Source organism: Peromyscus leucopus, chromosome 14 (assembly GCF_004664715.2).
Source record: "Peromyscus leucopus breed LL Stock chromosome 14, UCI_PerLeu_2.1, whole genome shotgun sequence".
NCBI classification, from domain to species: domain Eukaryota; kingdom Metazoa; phylum Chordata; class Mammalia; order Rodentia; family Cricetidae; genus Peromyscus; species Peromyscus leucopus.
Genome location: NC_051075.1, coordinates 89,007,158 through 89,028,886, shown reverse-complemented (window position 1 = coordinate 89,028,886; position 21,729 = coordinate 89,007,158). Strand labels below are relative to the sequence as shown.

Below are 21,729 nucleotides of genomic sequence, written 5' to 3'. Positions count from 1 at the left end.
ACATTCAGTAAGATACTGCTTTATGTTGCTGAGCAGTTGTAAGCTGTGGCTCCCAATCAGCCATGCTCTCACCAAAGTAAATGACTGATACCTACAATACAGTTGCCATCATTTTTCCACAAGTATGCAATAAATTACCTAAGATCTTCACCACTATCATTAGCTGTCTTTTTGTTAGATGACTTTGCCCAACAATAGGCTAATTTCAGTGTGCTGAGCAGGTTCAAGTTAGATGAGGCTAAGCTATGCTAAGCTATGGTGCATTAAATGCATTTCAAATTAACAGTATTTCTAATTTATAATGGGTTTGTCGGGATATGACTCATTTAAGTTAAAAATGCAAAGTCAAGGGGCACCTGAACTGTGGAGGAAAGACTTTGTTTTTGTTTGTTTTTCATTTAAAGTTGGACAGTGTTTTCATTTGAAAACAGCCCACAAGAAAATGTTAACTTATAAAGCAATAGCTGAAAATTTTTATCAATTTACAATAAAATACACAATACCTTATAGCTAATTCTGGAGTGTGGACCCTACTCCTGGTTTCCAGACCTTACTCATGACAGAGTGCCTTGGTGTGTGTGTGTGTGTGTGTGTGTGTGTGTGTGTGTGTGTGTGTAGATGCATATGTATAAGACAGAAGAGTCTATCCATCAGAATGCCCATTGCTGATTGTGTTTTGTTTAAAGTCTGTTCTTTTCCTGAATGAAGCAAGAGATTAGTGGTCAGAGACCCATTTCCCAACTGTATATGGTGGCATGCATCTGTAATTCTAGCACTCCTAGTACTCAGGAGGGAGAGGTAAGATGGTCCCAGACCAGTTCCAGCTCCATAAAGAGACATTACCCCCATCACCACCAAAAGAGAAAACCTTTCTCCTATTCCTCATCTGGTTCTCTTACTATGGCCTTAAACATCTGGGTGTTTGAATGCATGTGTCTGAAAATTATCATTCCAATTTTCTTTTTGTTCATGTAAAACAAATCACTTTTATAAGAATTCTCAGGGTTTTATTTGGGTGTTTTTGTTTTCCTCCATCATACTCAGTATATCTCAACAGTTTTGACAGGTAGTATCGGGAGGGTAAGAAAACAGACACCTTGTACAGGCACAAAGGAAGTATAAGAGACAGGAGCTAAGTCTCCTAATTCTCAACTCTATGTTTTGTATGGTCTGCTGCTCAAAAGCGCATTTTGTCTCTTTTCACAGCTGGACAAAGAAAGGATGGAATCCAGAAACATCAAAGTGACACGATTTCAGGAATCTGTGGCCATTCTCTCTGGCATTCTAAAGAAACTGTGGGGTAGTGAGCAAATGGGGGAGAGAGTGGATTTATAGAAACTGAAGACTTGCTCTGCCTTCCCTTCGTGAACACTCTACCTTCAAATAGTCATTCCTCAAGCTCAGACACAGCCAGGGAGCCAGCCTTGTGCATTGACCTTGATTGGACTGGGTTCAGAATAACACCTCTAAAATTTCAGCGCTTGCAAGGCAGAGGCAGAAGGATGGAGAGTTCGATGCCAGCCTGGGTTACTTAGCCCTGTCTCAAAAACCAACGAACCAAACTAAATCTGGTCCCCGTTTCCCATGACAGGCACTGGCTACCACTTACGGTTTAAAGAAATAAGATGGGCACCCCAAAAGGCTGGAATTTAAAAAGACTATTCCAAGTGCGTGTGAAAGTGTGGGTGGAGAGAACATGGAAGGTTGGGACAAAAAGACCACATTCTCGTGCTTGCGCAAGGGCACCGAGTAGAATGAGTCAAGATTGCAAGTACTTGAGTTTCTCTCAGTCAGCTGCCTCTTCCAGGTGACTTCAGGATCAGCATCAGGTAGTACCCCCGAGCCTAAGAGATCAGCAGAGCGAAGGAGTTCTTGTTCTGAAAGGTTGGCGAACCCATGCAAACACACAGGTCGAAGGTGGCCATTCCCCAGAGCCATCTTGTTTTCAGGTTCATTAGCGTTTCTGGGTGTTCTTGCATCACCATGCGACCCTGCTACAGACCCAAGTTCAGAGTGACTCTGGGCATCCATCCTTCAACCCAAATTCCGGTGGTGCAAGGTTCAGCTTCCCAGCCCTGCCTGCAGTGAGCAAGGCTCTTCTAGAGTTCCACGTTATGGAGAGGCCTTCCACGAACCCTGTCCTATCCTACCCTAACTAAATCCTCCCCTGAGCATCCTTCAGGCTCCCGCGTCCACGCGGACACTCTTAGCAGCCCCTGCCACCGCAGCCGCTGGCGCGGGTCGCGCTCCCGCCGCGCCCCACGTTCGCGGACCCTGGGGACTCTGCCGAGGCAGGTTTGGGATGTCAGCCGCGTGGGTGGATGATGATCGGTGCCCGCCGCCGATGGGAGGCAGCGTGAGCCCGAGAGAGCCGGGAGCAGTCGCCGTGGCCGCGCTCGAGCGCAGCCGCCTCCCGCTCCCACAATGCACAGGGCGGCGGCGGCGGCGGCGGCGGCAGTGGCGGCGGCTGCATCGGGGGGCAGCCGTGGAGACCGAGGAGGCTCCGGAGACCAGGCCTCTCAGGAGACCTCCGAGGAGGCGAAACAGCCTGGGCAACCGAGGAAGCGAGGGGGCTGAAGACGCGAGGCTGCTCAAGGGCGGTGGAGAGGGGGCGGCTGGGGAGACTGAGGCGGCCCTTGGCTGCTCCCTTCCCCGAGTCCCCCGGGCACGCGCGTCGGACTCCCGCGGCGAGCCCGCGGGTGATGACCGGCAGACTCCCGCCCGCCCGCCGCTAGCGCCTGACGAGCCCCGCCCCGCCCCGGTCCCCGCCCGCCAGCGCGGCCCGCCCTGCCCGGCCCGGCCCTTCCCTGCTCCCCGCCCGCCCGCTGCCGCTTCACCCGCGCGGGCGGCCGCCACGCGAGCTGCGGCCTCCGCCCAGGCGGGGGGCGTCGGCGCCGGGCCCACCATGGCCGCGTCCGAGCTCTACACCAAGGTAACGCGCGCGCCGCGCGGGGCCGCGCCCTGGGGAGGGGTCGCGCGCCCCGGGGCCGGTGGTGGTGGTGGTGGGACCTCCCGGGTTCCGCCAGACTGCACCTCCCTGCCCGGTTGCACCTCCCAACCCCGCTGCACCTCCCTGCTCTGCCTCCTGGGCCCATTTCGGGTGGGATGCTCTTGGGCAGATGCTCGGGCAGCTCTCCGGGGACGCGCGCTTAAAATAACGTCCTGTGCCGGTATGCGCCAGGCAGCCTCTCCCGGGGAGATTATTTCGGATTCTGCAGATATGGCCAGTCCGCTTTCACCTTTAGCTGCAGGGTTCTTGCCATTGCCCTGGGGTGCGGAGGCTTTGGGAAGATGCAGCCTGGCGATGGCGAGCTTATTCTCAGGCTCGTTGGTGGCTGGGAGTTTGCAACCTGCGCGTTATCCCCGAGAGCCTCGTTAGCTCCGCGTCCTCACCCTCCTTTCCGGAGAGCCCTTTCCTTTTGGTCTTCGTTTAGGGGAAGTGGCAGTCTTTTCGGTCTTAAACCGACGCCCATATTCTCTGAGTCTGGTAATCTCTCTCTGAATGGCGTATTTTGGAGAGACTTCAGAAAATCTGTGTTGGCCAGTGTGTGGTGTATGCAATCGTGGTCTCTTTTATTATGGTTTCAATAGGTGTTTTGCCAGCTATTGATTATTAATGATCTCTAATTCCACTCAACAGAATTGCCTTAACTTTTCAAGTACACGTTTTCAAAAATTTGCCAGAATCTCTCTTCTCTCTCTCTGTTTCTGTCTTTGTCTTCCTCTCTGGCACTGGAGATTGAATGTAGGGCCTCAAGCACACTAGGCAAACCCTTTGCCACTGAGGTATATACTCATAGCCCCAGCTCTCTGGACTCTTCCTTGAGCATTTTGAAATCATTGCTTGCACACATGACTCCAATAAGCCCTGAACCCAAGTTGCAGCCTCGAGGAAAGAACTCTGGATGGGGCATCCAAATACCTGCATCTGGTCGAGACCAACTGTATGACCTTGTGTGCCCTCTCTCTGGTTCAGCTTTCTTATATGTAAATAGAGTTAATTATACTTGTCCTGAATTTCTTACAAGCTGTTGTGAGGATCTATTTTATTTTGTTTTGTTTTTTGAGGCAGAGGTTCTCTGTGTTTCTCTGGCTGTCTTGGAACTCGCTCTGTAGACCAGGCTGGCCTGGAACTCAGAGATTCGCCTGCCTCTGCCTCCCCAGAGCTGGGATTAAAGGGGTGTACCGCCGCCTGCCTGGCTTTGAGGACCAAATTTAATACTAGTTGTGAAAGCTTTCTGTGACCTACAACCTTTTTCTACAAATATGAGTTATCTGATTAATTTCTTCCAGCCATGAAATGAGGAGCTTGCATGAACCTGGGACTTCTTTCTTTCTTAGCCCTAGATTTAAGAAGTGTACAATTAGAATGTTTTTCTAAACCTAGTAATTTCTTTAGGCATGGTAGGTATCTAAGATATGAGTGACTATCATTGGAAACATTGAAAGTTACCTTATTAACTTATATAGTACAATTATAAGTGTTTTGCAAATATTAACTCACTTAATCCTTACAATTAACGTGTGAGGTAGATACAAGTATCAGTTTTGTTGGTGTGAAGAGTTGTCAGTCTGTAAACATTGCTTAGTTACATTGTTCTGTCCTGTCTGGCCCCTTACAAGGCCCGGCCATCAGTCCCATCTTGAACCTAATTGTAGCCTGATGAGGAGAAATTGGGTGGTAAGTTGTTGGGCTTCTGGATCTGCTTTTGTGCTCAAAAGATTAAATTTGTAGGAAAAAAAAAAGGAAAGGTGTTGCCATTTTTAAATAAGGTTTTGAGTTTCCGTCACAGCTTTATGGGTAATATAATTCACCTTTTAATCTTCCTAGATACAGACTGATTTAGTCACTGAAACTGAAGATGGGAATTAAGGGGCTTTCTCCTAAATTCACATAAACCTAAGAATAGCCTGGTTCCATACTTGTTTGTGGGCCAGTTCTCTGAATGGGCCTTAGTTAAATGACAGGCAGGGATATTTATTGAGGACCCTGTATACTAAATACTCTGCCTGATGTGTGGAGTTTCCAACAGCAGACAAGTCCACTTTCCCTCATAGGGCTTACAGTCGGCTTCTCACATTCTTGACCCACTTTGACTCTTCAAGGGCACAAATCACCTGCTGTTTCCCTACACCAGAGGCAGACATGTTAGCAGGAGATAGGGCTATGGCAAAGGTTGGAGTGATTTTAGAGAATGGAGTAGTGACTATTAGGAGAAAGAAGGTAGCCAATAGAAGAAATGTCAGTGGTAAACACAAGTATCTTTTCCTTGCAGAGGATTATAGAGAAGGAAGTTGTGGATAGATGACAAGGAAAAACATGTTACTGACATGCCATAATTACGATCTTCAGCATTGTGATTAAATCTGAAAAGTGCCCTTTTAAAAGTTGTCATCAGACTTTAAGGCAGATTTTGATGTGTGATACAGATCAGCTCCTATCACACTGAAGGGCATGGGGCTGTTCAATTTGTTTTCTTAAGTCAGAACGATAATGGTTTTATCATCACAACTTAGCAGGGTTTCCATTTCATAAAAATTTCCACAAGTTTAAATATTTAAGAACAATAACTTAGTGCCTGGATATAATGTTTCTTAAGACTGACATTTGGGTTAAAACATATTTGTTGATTTTTTTTTTTCAGAGAGGGTTGCTAAGGAGCTGTTGAATTTTTTAAATTTACAGCATTGTTGAGTTATTCTATACTGTACAATTCACCAATATAAGCTATCCGGGTCAGTAGTTTTAGTGTATTCACGGGGTTGTGTGATTTTAGTTAGGTCTACCAGGCAGCTGTTATGTTATTGCTCTGAAGAGAGTTGTTAGTCCTGACTTGCCAGTGGATGTCTATGTGGCAGCCTCATCTAATGATGCTTTTAATAACTTCAGAGGTTTAGCATTGTGGAACCAAGTTTATCAGTAAGACCTGGAAGGATCATCTGCAGCAATCTAATTAATTGCATATTGATCAGCCATATAGACCATTGATAGCACATGGGTGTTATGCAATGGACAAAGGTACCTGAAGCTGTTTGGGTAGAAGTCCCTGTGATACATGAAGATGCTAAGTATTGTAAGAAAGAAAAAAAAAATCAGATGGACACTTCAAAGCCTTAAAACTTTCCCAGAGGAAGACAGCTTTGTAGGGCAGTAGATTGCATGTTTGCTGCCAAATTTGCCTTTTCCACATTTTCTTACGTACATACTCATGCCATGTAACGTGTGTGTGTGTGTGTGTGTGTGTGTGTGTGTGGTGTAGTTCAGTTAGATATTCAATAGCATTATCCTCTCAAATCACCATTCCTGGAGTTCTAATATTTCGGTGTTGAAATCCATTATTTGATCATTTGCTCTGATCTGGAGTTTGGCAAGTATACCCTTCAGTCACACTCCCTGTGTCTTTTTCCTTCACATGTCCCTAGGCTTGTTAATGGCACTGCTCATCTAGTTGCACAGATTAGGAACCTCAGCGTCCTTCCCTTGGATCTTATATTTTACTTCTTTACCAATTCTGGTCCCATTTGACATCCAGCTGTTAAGATTCCAAACCACTGTTAGCATCTTCTTTTTTCTATGTCTCAGTGACCTGGATCCATTTCCATCTTACTATATAGTTGTGTGTGTGTTACCATTGTCATAGTACTATAAGCCCCTTGAGATGCTATTTTAGCTCTCATTTGTTAAATAAATGAGTGAATGAATACTTGAACAGGAGGAGGTATAGATTGAAAACTATAGTCGGGCAGTAGTGTCCCATGCCTTTAATCCCAGCATTTAGAAGGCAGGGGCAGGTGTATCTCTGCTAGTTCAAGCCTAGCCTGGGCTATAAAGCAAGTTCCAGGACAGCCAGAACTGCAAACCACAAAAAAGAAGGAGGAAGAGGAGGAGGAGGAGGAGGAGGAGGAGGAGGAGGAGGAGGAGAAGAAGAAGAAGAAGAAAATAAAATGGCATGGATCAGGCATAGTGATGCACTTCTGTAATCATAGCACTTGGAAGGCAAAGGATTACCATAAATTCAAGGATGACTTGAGCTATGTAACAACACCCTAATCTGAGAAAAAATAAAAAGCAAATTATAAAAAAGGCAGTTAAAGAAGTAAACATTTGCTGGGCATGATGGCGCACACCTTTAATCCCAGCACTCGGGAGGCAGAGGCAGGCAAATCTCTGTGAGTTCGAGGCCAGCCTGGTCTACAAAGGGAGTTCCAGGACAGCCAGGGCTGTTACACAGAGAAACCCTAGCTCGAGAAACCAAAAGGAAAAACAAAAAGAAGTAAACACATCCTAAGGTATTTTGAAGAGGATGAGTAATAAAGTGTAGAGAGGAGAACTGGGAGCTGGGGAGACCAAAAAGAAAGCTGTTTCAGGAAACAAAATGTGAACTGCAGAGGTCTGGTGGACTGAAGTAAGCATAGAAAGGTGTTTAAAGAAGGAAATAAACCTGAGAGACATTTCTTTGAAGGATTACCTAGAGGACAAGAAGGAGAGGAGCTAGGATAAGGACCCTGGAAGCTGTTCCTAGGGACTGCAGATGGAAAATTGCTCAGGCTAATTCTCTGAATTGCTTGACCAAAGCAAAGTGATCATGAATTGCTCTAGAAATGTGTCAGTGTCTCTTAAATTGTGATGGCTCTGTATATTATCCAGTGGCTCAAAGGTTACAAAAGTGTTCTAACTCTAGTAAGAGTTGCCACCCAGACCTGTTGTTGAAATCTTAGCTTTTTAAAGTAAGGGAAAACTGGAGGAGCAATGAAGAACACGCTTTTTCCCTGCCTGCCTGCCTGCCTCCCTGCCTTCTTTCCTCTCTTTAAGAGGGGGGGTCTTACTCTACAACCCAGACGGCTCTGGAGCTTTTCCACCTACACTGGCTTCAAACTCATTGGAATCCTCCTGCCTCAACCTCCTAAATTTTGGAATTACACATATGAGCTACCATGCCCAGCTTTGATGTGTTTCTTGACAAATGTATACCAAAACTAGAGAAATTTCAAAATAGAATGATGAGGCCAGAAAAGAAGCCAGACATATAGGAGGGATAGAACTTGAAAAATACAGCTGATCTGGAAACATCAAGAATCAGAGAAGTATTAAACATCAAGAATAATAGAAATTTGGCCAGCAAGGTAGTTTGGTGGGTAAGGGCGCTTGCTGCTGAGCTGACGACCTAAACTCAATCCTCAAGACCTACATGGTAGAATAGAGAACTGAATCCCTCAAGTTGTCCACTGACCTCTGTGTGCACTCTGTGGCATGGGCATGCACACAGTCACACAAATAAATAAATGTAACAATATTTTTTTTAATTAAAAAGCATAGTAGAAATTTGTAACAGTTTAGTAGCTGATAGCTTATTAGAACTTGAAATAAATGTATCATTTTAATTGAATTCCTATTGTAAACATTAAGATTTATGTTTATGTAATGGAGTACCTCAAGTTATGATATCAGCCAAGTTGCTAAGTTAGAATCTGAGTAGTCCATGAATGATATTTCTTCCTTTTTTCTTTCTATCTTTCTCTTTTTTTGTTTTGTTTTATTTATTTTTTTTTTTTTTCAAGAAAGGGTTTCTCTATATAGCCCTAGCTGTCCTAAAACTTGCTCTGTAGACCAGGCTGTCCTTGAACACAGAGATCCACCTGCCTTTGCCTCCAAAGTGCTGGGATTAAAGGTGCACACCACCACATCTCACCTCATGAATGGTATTTCTAACACACCAAACTATCAACCCCCAACCTTTCTTTGACAGAGTTAAACAGTTAACCAGCTAGAACTAATTTAAATATTTATTCATTTTTATTTATATATGTGTGTGTGCCTACACACCTCTGCATGAGTTTATGTGAACAACATTTGTGCAAGTCTCAGATGTCAGAGGATATATGGAACTGGGGTTACAGGTAATTGTGAGCCACCTGATTCAGGTGCTGGGAACTGAACCTAGGTCCCCTACAAGAGCAATAAGCACTCTTAACCTCTGAACCATCTTTTATTTTATTTTTCTTTATTAAGAAATTTTCTACTCCTCATGCTATCCACAGACTTCCCCTCCTTTCTCCTCCCAACCCCCAGCCCTCTTTCCCAAGCCACCCTGCATCCCCACATCCCCCAAATCGAGGTCTCCCATGAGGAGTCAGCAGAGCCCAGCACACTGAGCCTAGGCAGGTCCAAGCCCCTTCCCACTGCACCAAGACTGTGCAAGGCGTCACACCATAGGCACCGGATTCCCAGAAGTCTGCTGATGCACCAAGGACAGATCCCGATCCCCCTGCCTGGGTGCCCCCCAAACAGCTGAACCATCTCTTTAGCCCTGTAAAGTTCATTTAGTTGGAAGTAAGAGAAAACCTATTCAAAACCAGAAAGGGATTTTACTCCCTTGTGTGACCTGAAAGTTTAAGCATGGCTTGATTTACAGCTCAGGTATATCTTTGAGACTGTGTGTCACTGACTCTCATGTTTTCATGTTCAGGATAACTGTTTTAAGAGTGACCAGAGTAGCATCTGCAGATCACATGATTGTACAGCTCTGGGCCTAGGGGAAGAAAGCCTGGTAGAGAAGTTCTCCTTGCCCTTTCTTGGAGTCATGTGCCTGTTCCTTTCACAATACCCTGTTGGAAGTGTGGGGGCAATCCCATGAGTGATCAAGTTTATGCTTGCCCAGAGGCTTGAGGAGGCCAGGCATTAAGATTGACAGTCTCACTATGACCTTATGGGATGGCTGAGAGCCATCCCCATCAGAAGGAATAGTGCTGAGTAGACAAAATGAAAAAGCACCCTCAATCAATGTCATCTATGAATAGATCACCAAAAATAATGGTGATTGAGTGCTACTGCTTCTGATCTCTGAGTGAAGTAAAAAAAAAAAAAAAAAGTTTTTTTTTACCTGTCGCAGAAGATATTAGCTATATTTCCCCTAGAAAATCATCTTGAAGTTTAAAGGCTATGGAAAATCTATACAAGCAAAATTAGTAATAACGTATCAGAAACTGAAAGTGTGAAACATCCTTTTATCCAGTCTGTGAGGACTTGAGGAGTTGTATGTTGCCGTTCATGCTATTTTTTCCTGCTGTATTTCCTCAGCATTGTGTGTTTCCTCTTCTTTTCTTCACATCCTTGGTGGCGCACACTATTCTCTTCCCTCATTCTACCCAGTGACACATTGGCGTAATTTCTCCTTCTTTCTTTTGAGACAGGGTCTCATGTATCCCAGGCTGCCTTCAGATTTGTTATGTCACCAAGGATGATCTTGAACTTCTGATCCTCCTGCCTCTACCTCCCAGTGCTGGGGTTACAGTGTGCCCCACCACAGCCTGCTTAAGGGCCTTGTGCATGCTAGGCAAGCATTTACCAACTGAACTTCATTCCGAGGCTCCATGTCGGACAACTTCTTAATTCCTTTGTTTTGCCTGTCTAAATTGCCCAATTCATCTCTAGTGGTGGTGTATCTTCTGTTCTCCCTTCCCATCTTCTTTTGTCCCTATTACCTGTAAGTCCCTGGTGCTCAGTTATAGTTTGTTATAACTGAGCACACATACACCCCTATAATGAGCTAATTACATTGCTGTTGTAGGAACCATTCCTGAGTAGCTCAGTGTGTGCTTTTCTTGGTCAAATCCTGTGCCTTTCCTTTCTTTACCACTCCCTGAATCTGACATCATAGGAAGTAATTTTTATGAGTTTGCATAATCATTTTCTGTGTGCATGAACAAACACTTTTGTGTTAGATTAGTTTTCAGACTAGTTAGCTTAGACTAGTTCAGTCTTAGTTTTTCAGTTTACCATAATGTAGTAAGAGACCATTCTTCCTTTAAAACATGTGTCAGCACTTAGACAACTCATACAGGACTGGTCTCTGTCTGCCCAGGCTAAGAAAAGCATCATTTGACAAGCTACCTCCTTAGGTTAGGATTTCTACGGATGTTTTCCATAAAATCAGAGCATATATATTTCAATAATGTGAATTTGGATCAAATTATGGATTCAGTCTTTTGTAATTTGAAGTGAGTATTTCTTATTTTCCGAGTGAAAAAGTTATATTTATGATAGGTGACAATTGCATTTTTAATGCACTGCTACTGTTTCTTTTCTTTTCTTTTTTTTTTCTTTTTTTTTTTTTTTTTTTTGGTTTTTCGAGACAAGGTTTCTCTGTGTAGCTTTGCGCCATTCCTGGAACTCACTCTGTAGACCAGGCTGGCCTCGAACTCACAGAGATCCACCTGGCTCTGCCTCCCGAGTGCTGGGATTAAAGGTGTGCGCCACCACCGCCCGGCCAAACACACTGCTACTGTTTCTAACTTGCTTGTTTCTATCCCAGACCAGGATTTCTCTACCTCTGTATAATAGTAAATTGAACAATTCCCCCTAGATGTCTGTTCTTCACATTGTAGGATGTTTAGCCAAATTCCTGACCTTCAGCTACTAGTTCACCAGTACCCTCTACTTCTAGTTATGCTCCAGACATTGCCAAATCTCCCCTGGAGAGGGGGCAAGGTGAACCACTACCCTGAAGCCAGTGCCCAGACCTTAAGACTTAGAGTAGGGTAGGAGGGAAAAGTAGAAAGAGTTAAAAACAGAAGCAGAGATTACTTCTAAAACATAGCTGACTTGAGAGCAGCAATTGTTTCATAGACACATTACCCTGTGAGCCAGGTCTGGTGGGCTAGGCCTGTGGTTCCAGCTACTTGACAAGCTGAGGCAGTTCAAGTCATGCAGGGCAACCTGGTGAGACCCTGTCATAAAGTAAAGCGTATTGAAGAGGCCTGGAGACAGAGTTCAGCCCACCATGTGTGAAGCCACAGTCCCCAAGCTCAGTCTCTGGCATTGCTCTCCCCACCCTCCAGAATAAATAAGAGACACTGTAGCCAGGTGGTGGTGGTGGTGAAGCCTTTAATTCTAGCCCTTGGGAGGCAGAGGCAGGTGGATCTCTAAGTTTGAGGCCACCAGCCTGGAATACAGATCAAATTCCAGGACAGCCAGGGCTACACCAAGAAACCCTGTATCAAGAAAAAAAAAGAGAAAGAAAAAGGCAAAAAGATACATTGTAGATAATTTATAATAGTCAAAGGATGAAAGTTAATTACCACTAAGAGTATCATGGTCACTTTTTTGTGTGATGCTAAAAATCCTATGTAGGGCTTTGTATAGGACAAGCACTGAGTCATTGCAATTTGCTTCTTTAACTCTTTTCTATCTGTATAAACAACAATGATTTTAAAGTATTTTAATAACTTCTCAATGATTTAAAGAACAATATGTGTTATAAGTTTTTATATCATTATATACTCATTGAAAAATTTGAATATGTATTCTAACATCTGGAGGTATCATAATTTTTATACTGCAAGTCCTTCTCACTGTTAGAAGTCAGTTGTCCTGATGGGCAGCTTTGTACGTAAATCTTTGCTTGTGTTAAATCAGTTTTAGAAAATTTCAGAATCCAAGTCTCCTTGGTGAGAATTGGCATTTATATATGGGTAGAACATTCACATTCATCTTTAAAAATAGCACCTTGTATGCACATTACCTCAAGGGTAGGGTGACTGGATGTCCCACTTCTCTGGAAGATCCCTTCAATACCTTTATTTTGTTTGGAGAAGTTTTCCTCAGTGGAAATATATAAGCTTCTTCAGAATAAATGTTCTGGAAACTTAAACTCCTTCCTTCCTTCCTTTCTTTAAAAACAAACAGACAAACAAACAACAAATGAAAACAGAATCTCACTTTGTAGCCCTGGCTGGCGTGAAACTTGCTATGTAAACCAGACCTGTGTCAAACTCACAGAAAGCCCCCTGCCTCTGAATGCTGGGATTAAAGGTGTGCACTACCAAGTCCAGCTTTCCACCTTTTTCTCCTTAATCTTTGAAGAATTTTGGCAATGGAGAAAAATTGAAGTAGAATTTTGCAGGGGGGGGGGGAGGGAGAGAGAGAGAAGAGGAGAGAGAGAGAGAGAGAGAGAGAGAGAGAGAGAGAATGTAGCTCCTGTGTTGAGTGTAAAACATACATTTTAACTTGAAAACTGCGTGATATTATGCTGTCATTTCATTGTAGAGAACATGTCTTTAATTCTAACAAACTGTAACACTCGTCTGAAGTGGTGTAAGGATAGGTTTGCTTTCGGGTGTGTCAGACCTTAGGGGTCTTCAGCATCAACTGCTGTTCCCAGCCACACTGAATGCAGTATGCCGGTCCTAACACCGGCTGTAATACTCAGGGCTTGGAGCTTGTGGGGCCTTCTGGTCATTCCTTGTGTGGGACTAAGGATTTCTGTCAATTTAATGGCAGCCACCAAGCTAAAAAGAAACTGGTCAGGAAACTGAGTTGAGCCTTAGCATCCTTGAAGTTTCTTTACTTTTCCTCATGCACTAAAATCTTGATTTTTTTTTTTTTAACTCTTAGTTTCAGTTATTTTCTTCTAAAAAATTTGACTTGGACAAATGCATGGCTCTGGCAAAATAGTTATCCTGTAATAATGATTACTGTTTACTGAGGCCTTGCTGTGGTTCAGATAGCCTTTTAAAAAAGTTCTTTGCCAGGCCTGGCTGCAGTAAGCCTGTAATGCCATTTGCTGAGGAAGCTGTGGCAGGATTGCAAGTTCAAGGCCCACCTGGGCTATAGAGGGAATTTAAGGCCAGTCTGAGCTGCATGAGGTGAGACCCTTTCTCAAAATCAGCAATTTTAAAAGGTTGTGCTGGGTAGCTGGGTGTGGTGACTTATGGCTGTATTCTCAGCATTCTGGAGGCCAACTTGGGCTGCATCATAAGTTCTAGCTCAGCCTGGGCTCTAAGAGTGAGAGACTGTCCTGGCTGGCCTGGAACTCACTGTGTAGATGGGGCTGGCCCTGAACTTGTGTTCGTGGGTCCTGCTGCTACTGCCTCCACCTCCCAAGAGTGAGACTGAAGGCTTGCCTCACCACAGCTGGCTTACCTAAAACAGAACATTTTAAAAGGAAGACTCCACCTGCCCCGTTAGTGTTTCAAGCAACTCTTAAATTTGCCTGTGTTCCTCACAAGCCAGACAATCTAGCTTGTTATGAGTGTCTTCTTCCTTCACTTTGACTCATCCCTTTTCCCTGAAAGAGTGGCAGCGTATCATAGCAACTAAGGCATGGACACCACACCTACAAAACTGGATCCTGGTTTTGCTCTCTTCTTCCCTCACTTCCTTTCCTTCAGTCCCTTCTTTCCTTTTTATTTAAAATTTGTGTGTGTGTGAGTGTTCTGCCTGCATGGATATCTGTATTCTATGCGCATATCTGGTGCCTATGGAGGTCAGAAGAGAGTACCAGTTATAGACAGTGAGCTGCCATGTGGGTGCTGGGGATCAACCCAGGGTCCTCTGCAGTAGCAGCCAGTACTCTTACTAAACAGCTGAGCATCTCCCCAGCCCTGCTGCTCCCCGTTTTTTGCTGTTAACTTTGTATGTGACCTTTAAGAAAGTTACTTGCCCTTTCATACTTCAATTTTCTCATATTTATTTGGTTATTTGTATGTGTGTGTTTATGTATGTGTGTGTGTGCATGTTTGTGTATATATATATATGTGTGTGTATATATATGTGGAGGCTAGAGAACAGCCTTGGATATGCTTTTCCTTGGGAACTGTCCACCTAATTTTTTGAGACAGGGTCTCTCACTGACCTGGAACTCACCAATTAGGCTTGGCTGGCAGGCCAGCAAGCCCCCATGGATCTGCCTACATCTACCTACCCGGCATTAGGAATACTACCATGTGCCACAATGTCCAGCTTTTTAATTAATTAATTTATTTGAAATGTGTGTGACTGTTTTGCCTGAATTATGGACGGTGCACCACATGTAGATCAGAAGAAGGTGTTGGAGACTCTGGAACTGGAGGTACAGATGGTGATGAGCTGCCATATGGGTACTGGGTTCTGGTCACTGAACTCAGGCCATCACACTGTAGCCCAGACTAACTTTGAAGTTTAGGAATCCTCTTGCCTCACCCTCCAAATGCTAAGATTGTAGGTGTGAGGTACGATGCCTGCTGCTCCTGGATATCCCTAATATTTCACTTTATTAATAGAGTATGTGAGGAGACCTGGCACATGGCAGTGACCCAGTAATTCTTTTTCTATTTTTAAGGACAACTAAGAAAACTGGCTCCTTTATATTAAAACATAATTGAGAATTGTCTATTCTGCTATTAATAGGTCTGAAATAGTAAAGGAAATGACTTGCAAAATTACTATGGAAGACAGTCTCTTAAAATATATTTAAGGTCTCAGTATGTAGCTCAGTTGATAGAATGCTTGCCTAGTATGTATGGAGTCAAGGTTTGATACCCAGCACTCCATAAACCGGGAGTGGTGTTGCATACCCATAATTCCAGCACTTGTTGGTGAGAGGCAGACACAAGATCAGAAGTTCAAGATTATTCTCATCCACATAGGGAATTCGAGACCAGATTGAGCCAAAGATACGCATATACATTCTCTTCCTCCTGCCTTTCTCTCTATAAAATATAGTATCATATATATACATTAAATGGTAAAAATATAGTAAATATTTAATGTAGAAGAGGAAAATGCAGGAAAAAACTTCAAATACTCTAATATTTGATGTATTTCCTCCTAGTCACCTATTCCTGTTTATGTTTTCTACAGAAAAATGGTTTGTGTTCAGCTATAAATGGGATGTCTGTATCACTCACCCTCCCCCAGAGGCAGGGTTGTGAATGCAGATTTGAAGAGCCAAGGCTTGGGGAGGACTAGGGGAAAGCAGTGTCTTCCGGCCATGACTGAAACAGTGCCGTCCTGAACTCACACCAGCTGTGGTTTCCTAAGATCTGCCCAAGAGCAAGCCAGTCAACATCCTAGCGTGCATGGGGGAGTCTCATAAGCCCCACACTATCTGAGGAACTAGGGACAGTGGGGGGCTGCTGGGAGAGGAAGAGTCAGTGTTGGGTTTGGCCCTTGATAGGTTGACCATGCTCTAGTGAATGGCCCACATCTGTGAGTATATGGACAGCACAAATTGAACTTTGATTTATAAAAATAAAAAGGAGGACTTGAAGTTGGGACTGACTGGGGTCAGGGATGGGGGATTAGATCTAGGAGGAGTTTGGGGGAGAAAAGGGAGTGAATATACTCAAAATACATTGCATCCATTTATAAAATTTTCAAGAATCTGTAAAAATACTATCTTTAAACAATGGCTTATTTTATATGTACTACTTTGTAAGCATGGTTTGCTTTCTCTAAGTAGTATGTTATGAAGATTTTCCCATGCCTGTACATTCTTCTATATTACGGCTTTATTTTGAGAGATTCTATCCCTGAGTAGACCAGGATGCCCTCAGACTTAAGGCAGTCCTGCTCAGCCTCCCAGGGGGCCAGGGTTACAGTTGTGAGCCACCATGCCTGACTTAGAAAAGGTTTTTAATGGCTTCACAGTGTTGCGATGCAGATAGTACTTAACCTGTGTTAAGTAGTTCTAATTTTTTGAAGTTCACACATGAACTGAAGAAGACCAAAAGCTTTTGTATGTTCCTGTAGAAATTCCGCTGTGGTTTTCATGGAGGTTGCCTGGCTGCAAAGTGTCCCATTTTCTGTAGTAAGTAATAACAATGGTATAGAAACTGGGTGGTGGTGAGATACACCAACATCAAGAAAATTAGTTGTCTTAGATCTTAGAACACAGGCTACAGGGATCTCACCTCAGGAATAAATTCTTAACTATTAGTACGCATTTGTGATCTCAGTGTGCCAGTGTTAACAGCTTACTAGAAGAAGATTCTCTAGATGACAGAGATGATAGACAGCTAGAGTGGCCAGAAGAAGTCAGAGTCTAACTTGAGCATACAAAGGATCCTCTCCAGTGCTTTGGAAGCCAGTATTGCAGGGTGAAGAGACTACTCTGACTAACCAACCGCCTAGGATCTGTCCCACCACTGCACCAGTCTTTCATGTGGGATAGCCTAGCTGCTCAGCTGTTGCCTTTCAATTTGGAGAGGCTGGCTGGGTAAAAGGGAGAACAATACAGCAGAGAAGTAACATGGGGAATAATCTCCACAACAACAGTGAGATCAGTTAAGCTCTGAAAAAGAGTATTATAGCTAATGTATTTCATGTCTTTTGGTTTGTAAATGTTGTAATTAGTTTCTCATAACAAGTTTCAACTGAAATGTGTCTAGGAACCTGGCCAGACGTCTTAAAAGACCTGGTCCTTCAAAAGACGTCCATTACTGTTGGGTGAGATGTGATCCCTTCTGGAGTTGATGCTCCCTGTGTGTATCAGGAGCAGTGGCTTAGTCCCAAGAAAGTAGACAGATCTGTGTGGGAGCAAAAGTTGCCATGGCACTTACCACCTGCAGAGTCACCTAGGTCCAGTTGGTCTTTGGAGCTGGGCCCCCACTAGGGTGTGTTTAAGAAGCATCTGGGACAGCAGTGGGAGGCTGACTCACGAGGATCACAGGTTTGAGGCTAGAAGTAGCTACACAGTGAGTTGGAAGACAGCCTAGGCTACGTAACGTGGCACTGTCTCAATAGAAACAGCACTGAGCACAAAATGTGTGGTGGAACTGAACTGGTTGAGTTGAGATGGGGATGTCTCATCTGAGTTCATGAAAAATATAAATGATGTAGCTAGTTGGTTCATGCATGTAATCCCAGTGCCTGAGAAACCAAGGCAGGAAGTTTACTGCAGTTTGAGGTTAGCATGGGCTATCAAGTAGGGCTTTACTCTGTCTTAAAAAAAAAATGTAGCCGGGCGGTGGTGGCGCACGCCTTTAATCCCAGCACTCGGGAGGCAGAGGCAGGCGGATCTCTGTGAGTTCGAGGCCAGCCTGGGCTACCAAGTGAGTTCCAGGAAAGGCGCAAAGCTACACAAGAGAAACCCTGTCTCGAAAAACCAAAAAAAAACAACAAAAAAAAATGTGCTTATGTGTGTAATAGGAATAAACACCTGTTTAATCCATAAAATGTAGCAAGTCTTTCTCTGCGCCACCAGCTCCCAAATAATGACATGGAGACTTATATTAATTATGAAAGCTTGGCCTTAGCTTAGGCTTGTTTCTAACTAGCTCTTATAATTTAAATTAACCTATTTATTTTAATCCACATTCTGTCATGTGGCTCATTACCTCATCTCCCCATACTGCTTTCTCTGCGTCTGACTGGCAACCCTGCCTTTCTTCTTTCGAGAATTCTCTCTGTCCTCAGAGGTTCTGCCTAACCTCTTCCTGTCTAGCTATTGGCCATTCAGCTCTTTATTAAACCAATCACTGTGACACATCTTCACACAGTGTAAAGGAATATTCCACAACAATAAAACTCAGTTGTTAAAAAGAAAAAAATTAAAGTAAAAAATAAATATAAAACAAAACTACATAAACCAGGTGTAGTGGTGCATGCCTGTAATCCCAGGACTCAGGAAGTGGATCAGAAGGTGACTCCAAATTAATTAATAAGACCCTGCCTCAAAACAAAACCACACAAAGAAAAAAACCCCATGAGACACGATTGTGATTGAGCCATTTTATACATTAGTCTTAGTGTCTTAAAAAGAAAGTAATTTTCTTTTTAAGGTTAAACAACTCTTTCTTGTCTTATGACCAGATGTAGTGACATGTACCTATTATCCAAGCTACTTAGGAGGCTGAGTCAGGAATACCACTTAAGGCCAGGAGTTTGAAGCCAGTTTGGGTTACATAGTAGGATGCCTTCTCAAAGTAAAAATAAAAAACCAAAAACCTCATGTGTTCTTGACTTGCTTAGGAATCGATTTTTTTTCAGTCTGAATTTGCCTAGACTGAGTTTCTTTGGAATGGGGTCTGAATACAGAGTGCTGCCAAGAACCCTGGAGCTGCTTCTGTGAGCATTCACTGTTATCAGTGAGCTCCCTCAAGTAGCTGCTGTCCTTTAGATTTCGTGAGCAGTGACATCAGATGCAGCTGGCCTTTAATTCCAGTGAGACAAAAAACGTAATTAATGGGATAGCCGCCTCATTAAAATATTGAGAACTTTTTTCCCTGTGCTTCTTCTCCCCTTCCCCAAGAGACCGGAGAGAAAGAATGGTGGAGATTGTTCACTTGAGACCATGCTAAGCTATTGATCTGTCTTAAGGCCTAGCTAATGGGTCTGATCTCCACGTGAATCATTCAAGCTGAACTGTGATTTTCTTATTTCCTCTGGTAGCTGCTCTTTGCTGTTAGTGACAGTTTTCCAGAGACCACTGTGTGTGTGACTTTGGCTTGTCAGAACTAAATATGCCCCCACTTTCTTGTTTCGTAGCCGTCTTAATATCTAGTTTTAAATACAGTTGACTTACAAACAGACACTTGCCTGTCTAAGTAGGTGACAAGTCCTAGGCAGGGATGAGAGAAGAAGACCAGTACTTTCCCATAGCTGTTTCCTTCAGCTACGTGCTGCTACCTGTCAGCTGATACTGCTAGTCTGTCGTTTGCATTTCATAAGAATTTGGTTTGCTTGTTTTGTTTTTCGAGACAGAGTTTCTCTGTGTAGCTTTGGTGCCTGTCCTGGAACTCACTCTGTAGACCAGGCTGGCCTCAAACTCACAGAGATCCACCTGCCTCTGCCTCCTGAGTGCTGGGATTAAAGGGGTGCGCACCGCCGCCGGCTGTAGCCCAAGCTAGCTTTTACCCCACAACAGTACTTCTGCTTCAGCTACCTCTGAGTGTTGGGATTTCAGACATGAGCCATCATGTGCAACTTAGAAAAGCCTTTAATTTTATTTTAATAGATGAGAGAATCAAATTAATGTATAACATACAGTTTCTAGACTTTGACATGTAGGGTTTCTTGTCGTTGTTGTATTGGAACATATGCTCTGAGGCTAAATTTCTAAGAACAGAAAAACAAAGATCTAAAGAAAAATAATTACTTATGTTAGTAATTACCTTTCTGTTGCTGTAATAGAACATTTGTTATAATCAGCTTGGAAAGAAGAGTTGTTTGTTTGTTTGTTTGCTGGCAGTTGTAGAGGCTTCAGTCCATGCTCAGTTGTCCATCACCTTGGGCCTCTGGCATGGCAGCACGTCACGGCAGGAACATGTGGCAGAGGTGCTGCTCTCCTCGTGACAGCTGGGAAGCAAGAGATAGGAAGGGGATGGATTCCTGCTGGCTCCTTTAAGGACGAGACCTAAGACCTTCTCTAGGCCTCACCTTCTCAAGGTTCCACTGCCTTCCAGTAGCGTTGAGAACCCAGCCTTTAACACATGAACCTCTGGGGGACATTCCAGAACCAAGCCGTAGGATCAGCCAAATCCCGGTCTCTTCTTCCATCCTGAAGTGTGGAATACAGTGTGCCGGAACTGTGGCTGGCTGTCAGGGTTACGATGATCAGCAGAGTCGGTGCCGGTCAAAGGCTGACTTGTCGGACGGAGCCAGTTCTCTCTCTCCACCAGGAGAGAGCTCGGTTGTCAGGCACCTTGACCTGCTCTGCAGTCTCGCCAGCCCCAGAGCCTGCGTTCTTTTCTAAAAAATACTTATTTTTATTTGATGTGTGTGAGTGTTTTGCCTGCAGGTATCTATGTTCACCATGTGAATGCAGTACACACGGAGGCCAGAAGATAGGATGCTGGATCCTCTGGATCTAGAGCCACAGACAGTTGTGAGCTGCCATGTGAGTGCTGGGAACTGAACCCAGGTCCTCTGGAAGAGCAGCAAGTGCTCTTAACCACAAGTGCTCTTAACCACTGAGCCATCTCTTTAGCCCCAGAGCCTAGGTTCTTAATGATATTATTAGGCTGAGATAACCTTCTCTAGATTTCTTGTTAAATATAAAAATAAATTCATGGTGGTATAAGGTACTTACGCTTTTATGATCCTTGTAGCAGAAAGCATTCCCGTCTTAAATGTAGCAGCTTTGGGCTGGGGAATGTAACTCAATGGTAGAACTCTTGCCTAACAAGCCTAAGACGCTCTGGGTTTGATTTCCTGCACTGCAAGAAAAACAGAGTATAGGGACTTTAATATGAATAAGAGTGGTATTTGTACATAGAACAATTCAGGTATATGGTAAATGTCAGAAGGTGAAAGATGAACTCTAGTCACGCTCTGAACATCTTGAATATTACTAATATGAAATAATCCAGTGTTAATCATAATTTCTAGCTGTACCAGAGCCTTCCCACTGTGCATAGCTTTTTAAGGTGTTAATTTCCCCAGGCCTAGAAACCTGAACATGACAAAGGCAAGAACTGAAGTTTCAATAATATGGGAAAAGTGGGTATGAGTAAGAGTGAGTGGGTAGAAGACCTCAATTAAAGCATGAGTGAGGAGAGGTGCTCCAGGCTTCCAGCCAGGGCTGGCCCTAGGACACCCGAGTTTACAGCAGCAGCAGCAGCAGCAGCAGCAGCAGCAGCAGCAGCAGCAGCAGCATGTTTTTGAGTTTCAGCAGGGGAAGAAGAAAACAAGATACTAAAATGACAGAGTAGGAAGAGCAAGGCACCCATTGAACGCTTCCAAGTGTTAGAACTCTGTGGCTCCCTTATGGAAAGTGTATAGGGAAGCTGTGCCCTCCACATACTTAGTACAATCATGTTAAAATGTAGATTGCATGTCAAAGTTAAATTGTTTGGAAATTTGTTATTTGGTGAGTAAAATTTAAAGTGCAGACAGACAAGGAAGAGAACAGAGGTAAGAAAATTCAGAACTTTGTGGGAACTAGTAAGAAATTGAAGTGTGTCAGATGAGCATGGTAATATTTGCTCTTTAATTTTACCATTTGCTAAGATGGACAAGGCAATGTCCCA

The 21,729-nt window shown here is 43.8% G+C and overlaps 1 protein-coding gene across 6 annotated transcripts in view; it reads left to right on the top strand.

The window, feature by feature from the left end:
• The first annotated feature begins 2,781 nt into the window (after positions 1-2,781).
• Myo5a (myosin VA) overlaps positions 2,782-21,729 on the top strand; it is a 155,787-nt gene continuing 136,839 nt past the window's right edge. For all 6 annotated transcript variants that reach the window (XM_037210948.1, XM_037210949.1, XM_028865129.2 and 3 more), the window contains exon 1: positions 2,782-2,932. In XM_037210948.1, coding sequence (XP_037066843.1) covers positions 2,906-2,932 — 27 coding nt within the window. In that variant the 5' untranslated portion in view covers positions 2,782-2,905. The remainder of the gene's footprint in view (positions 2,933-21,729) is intronic.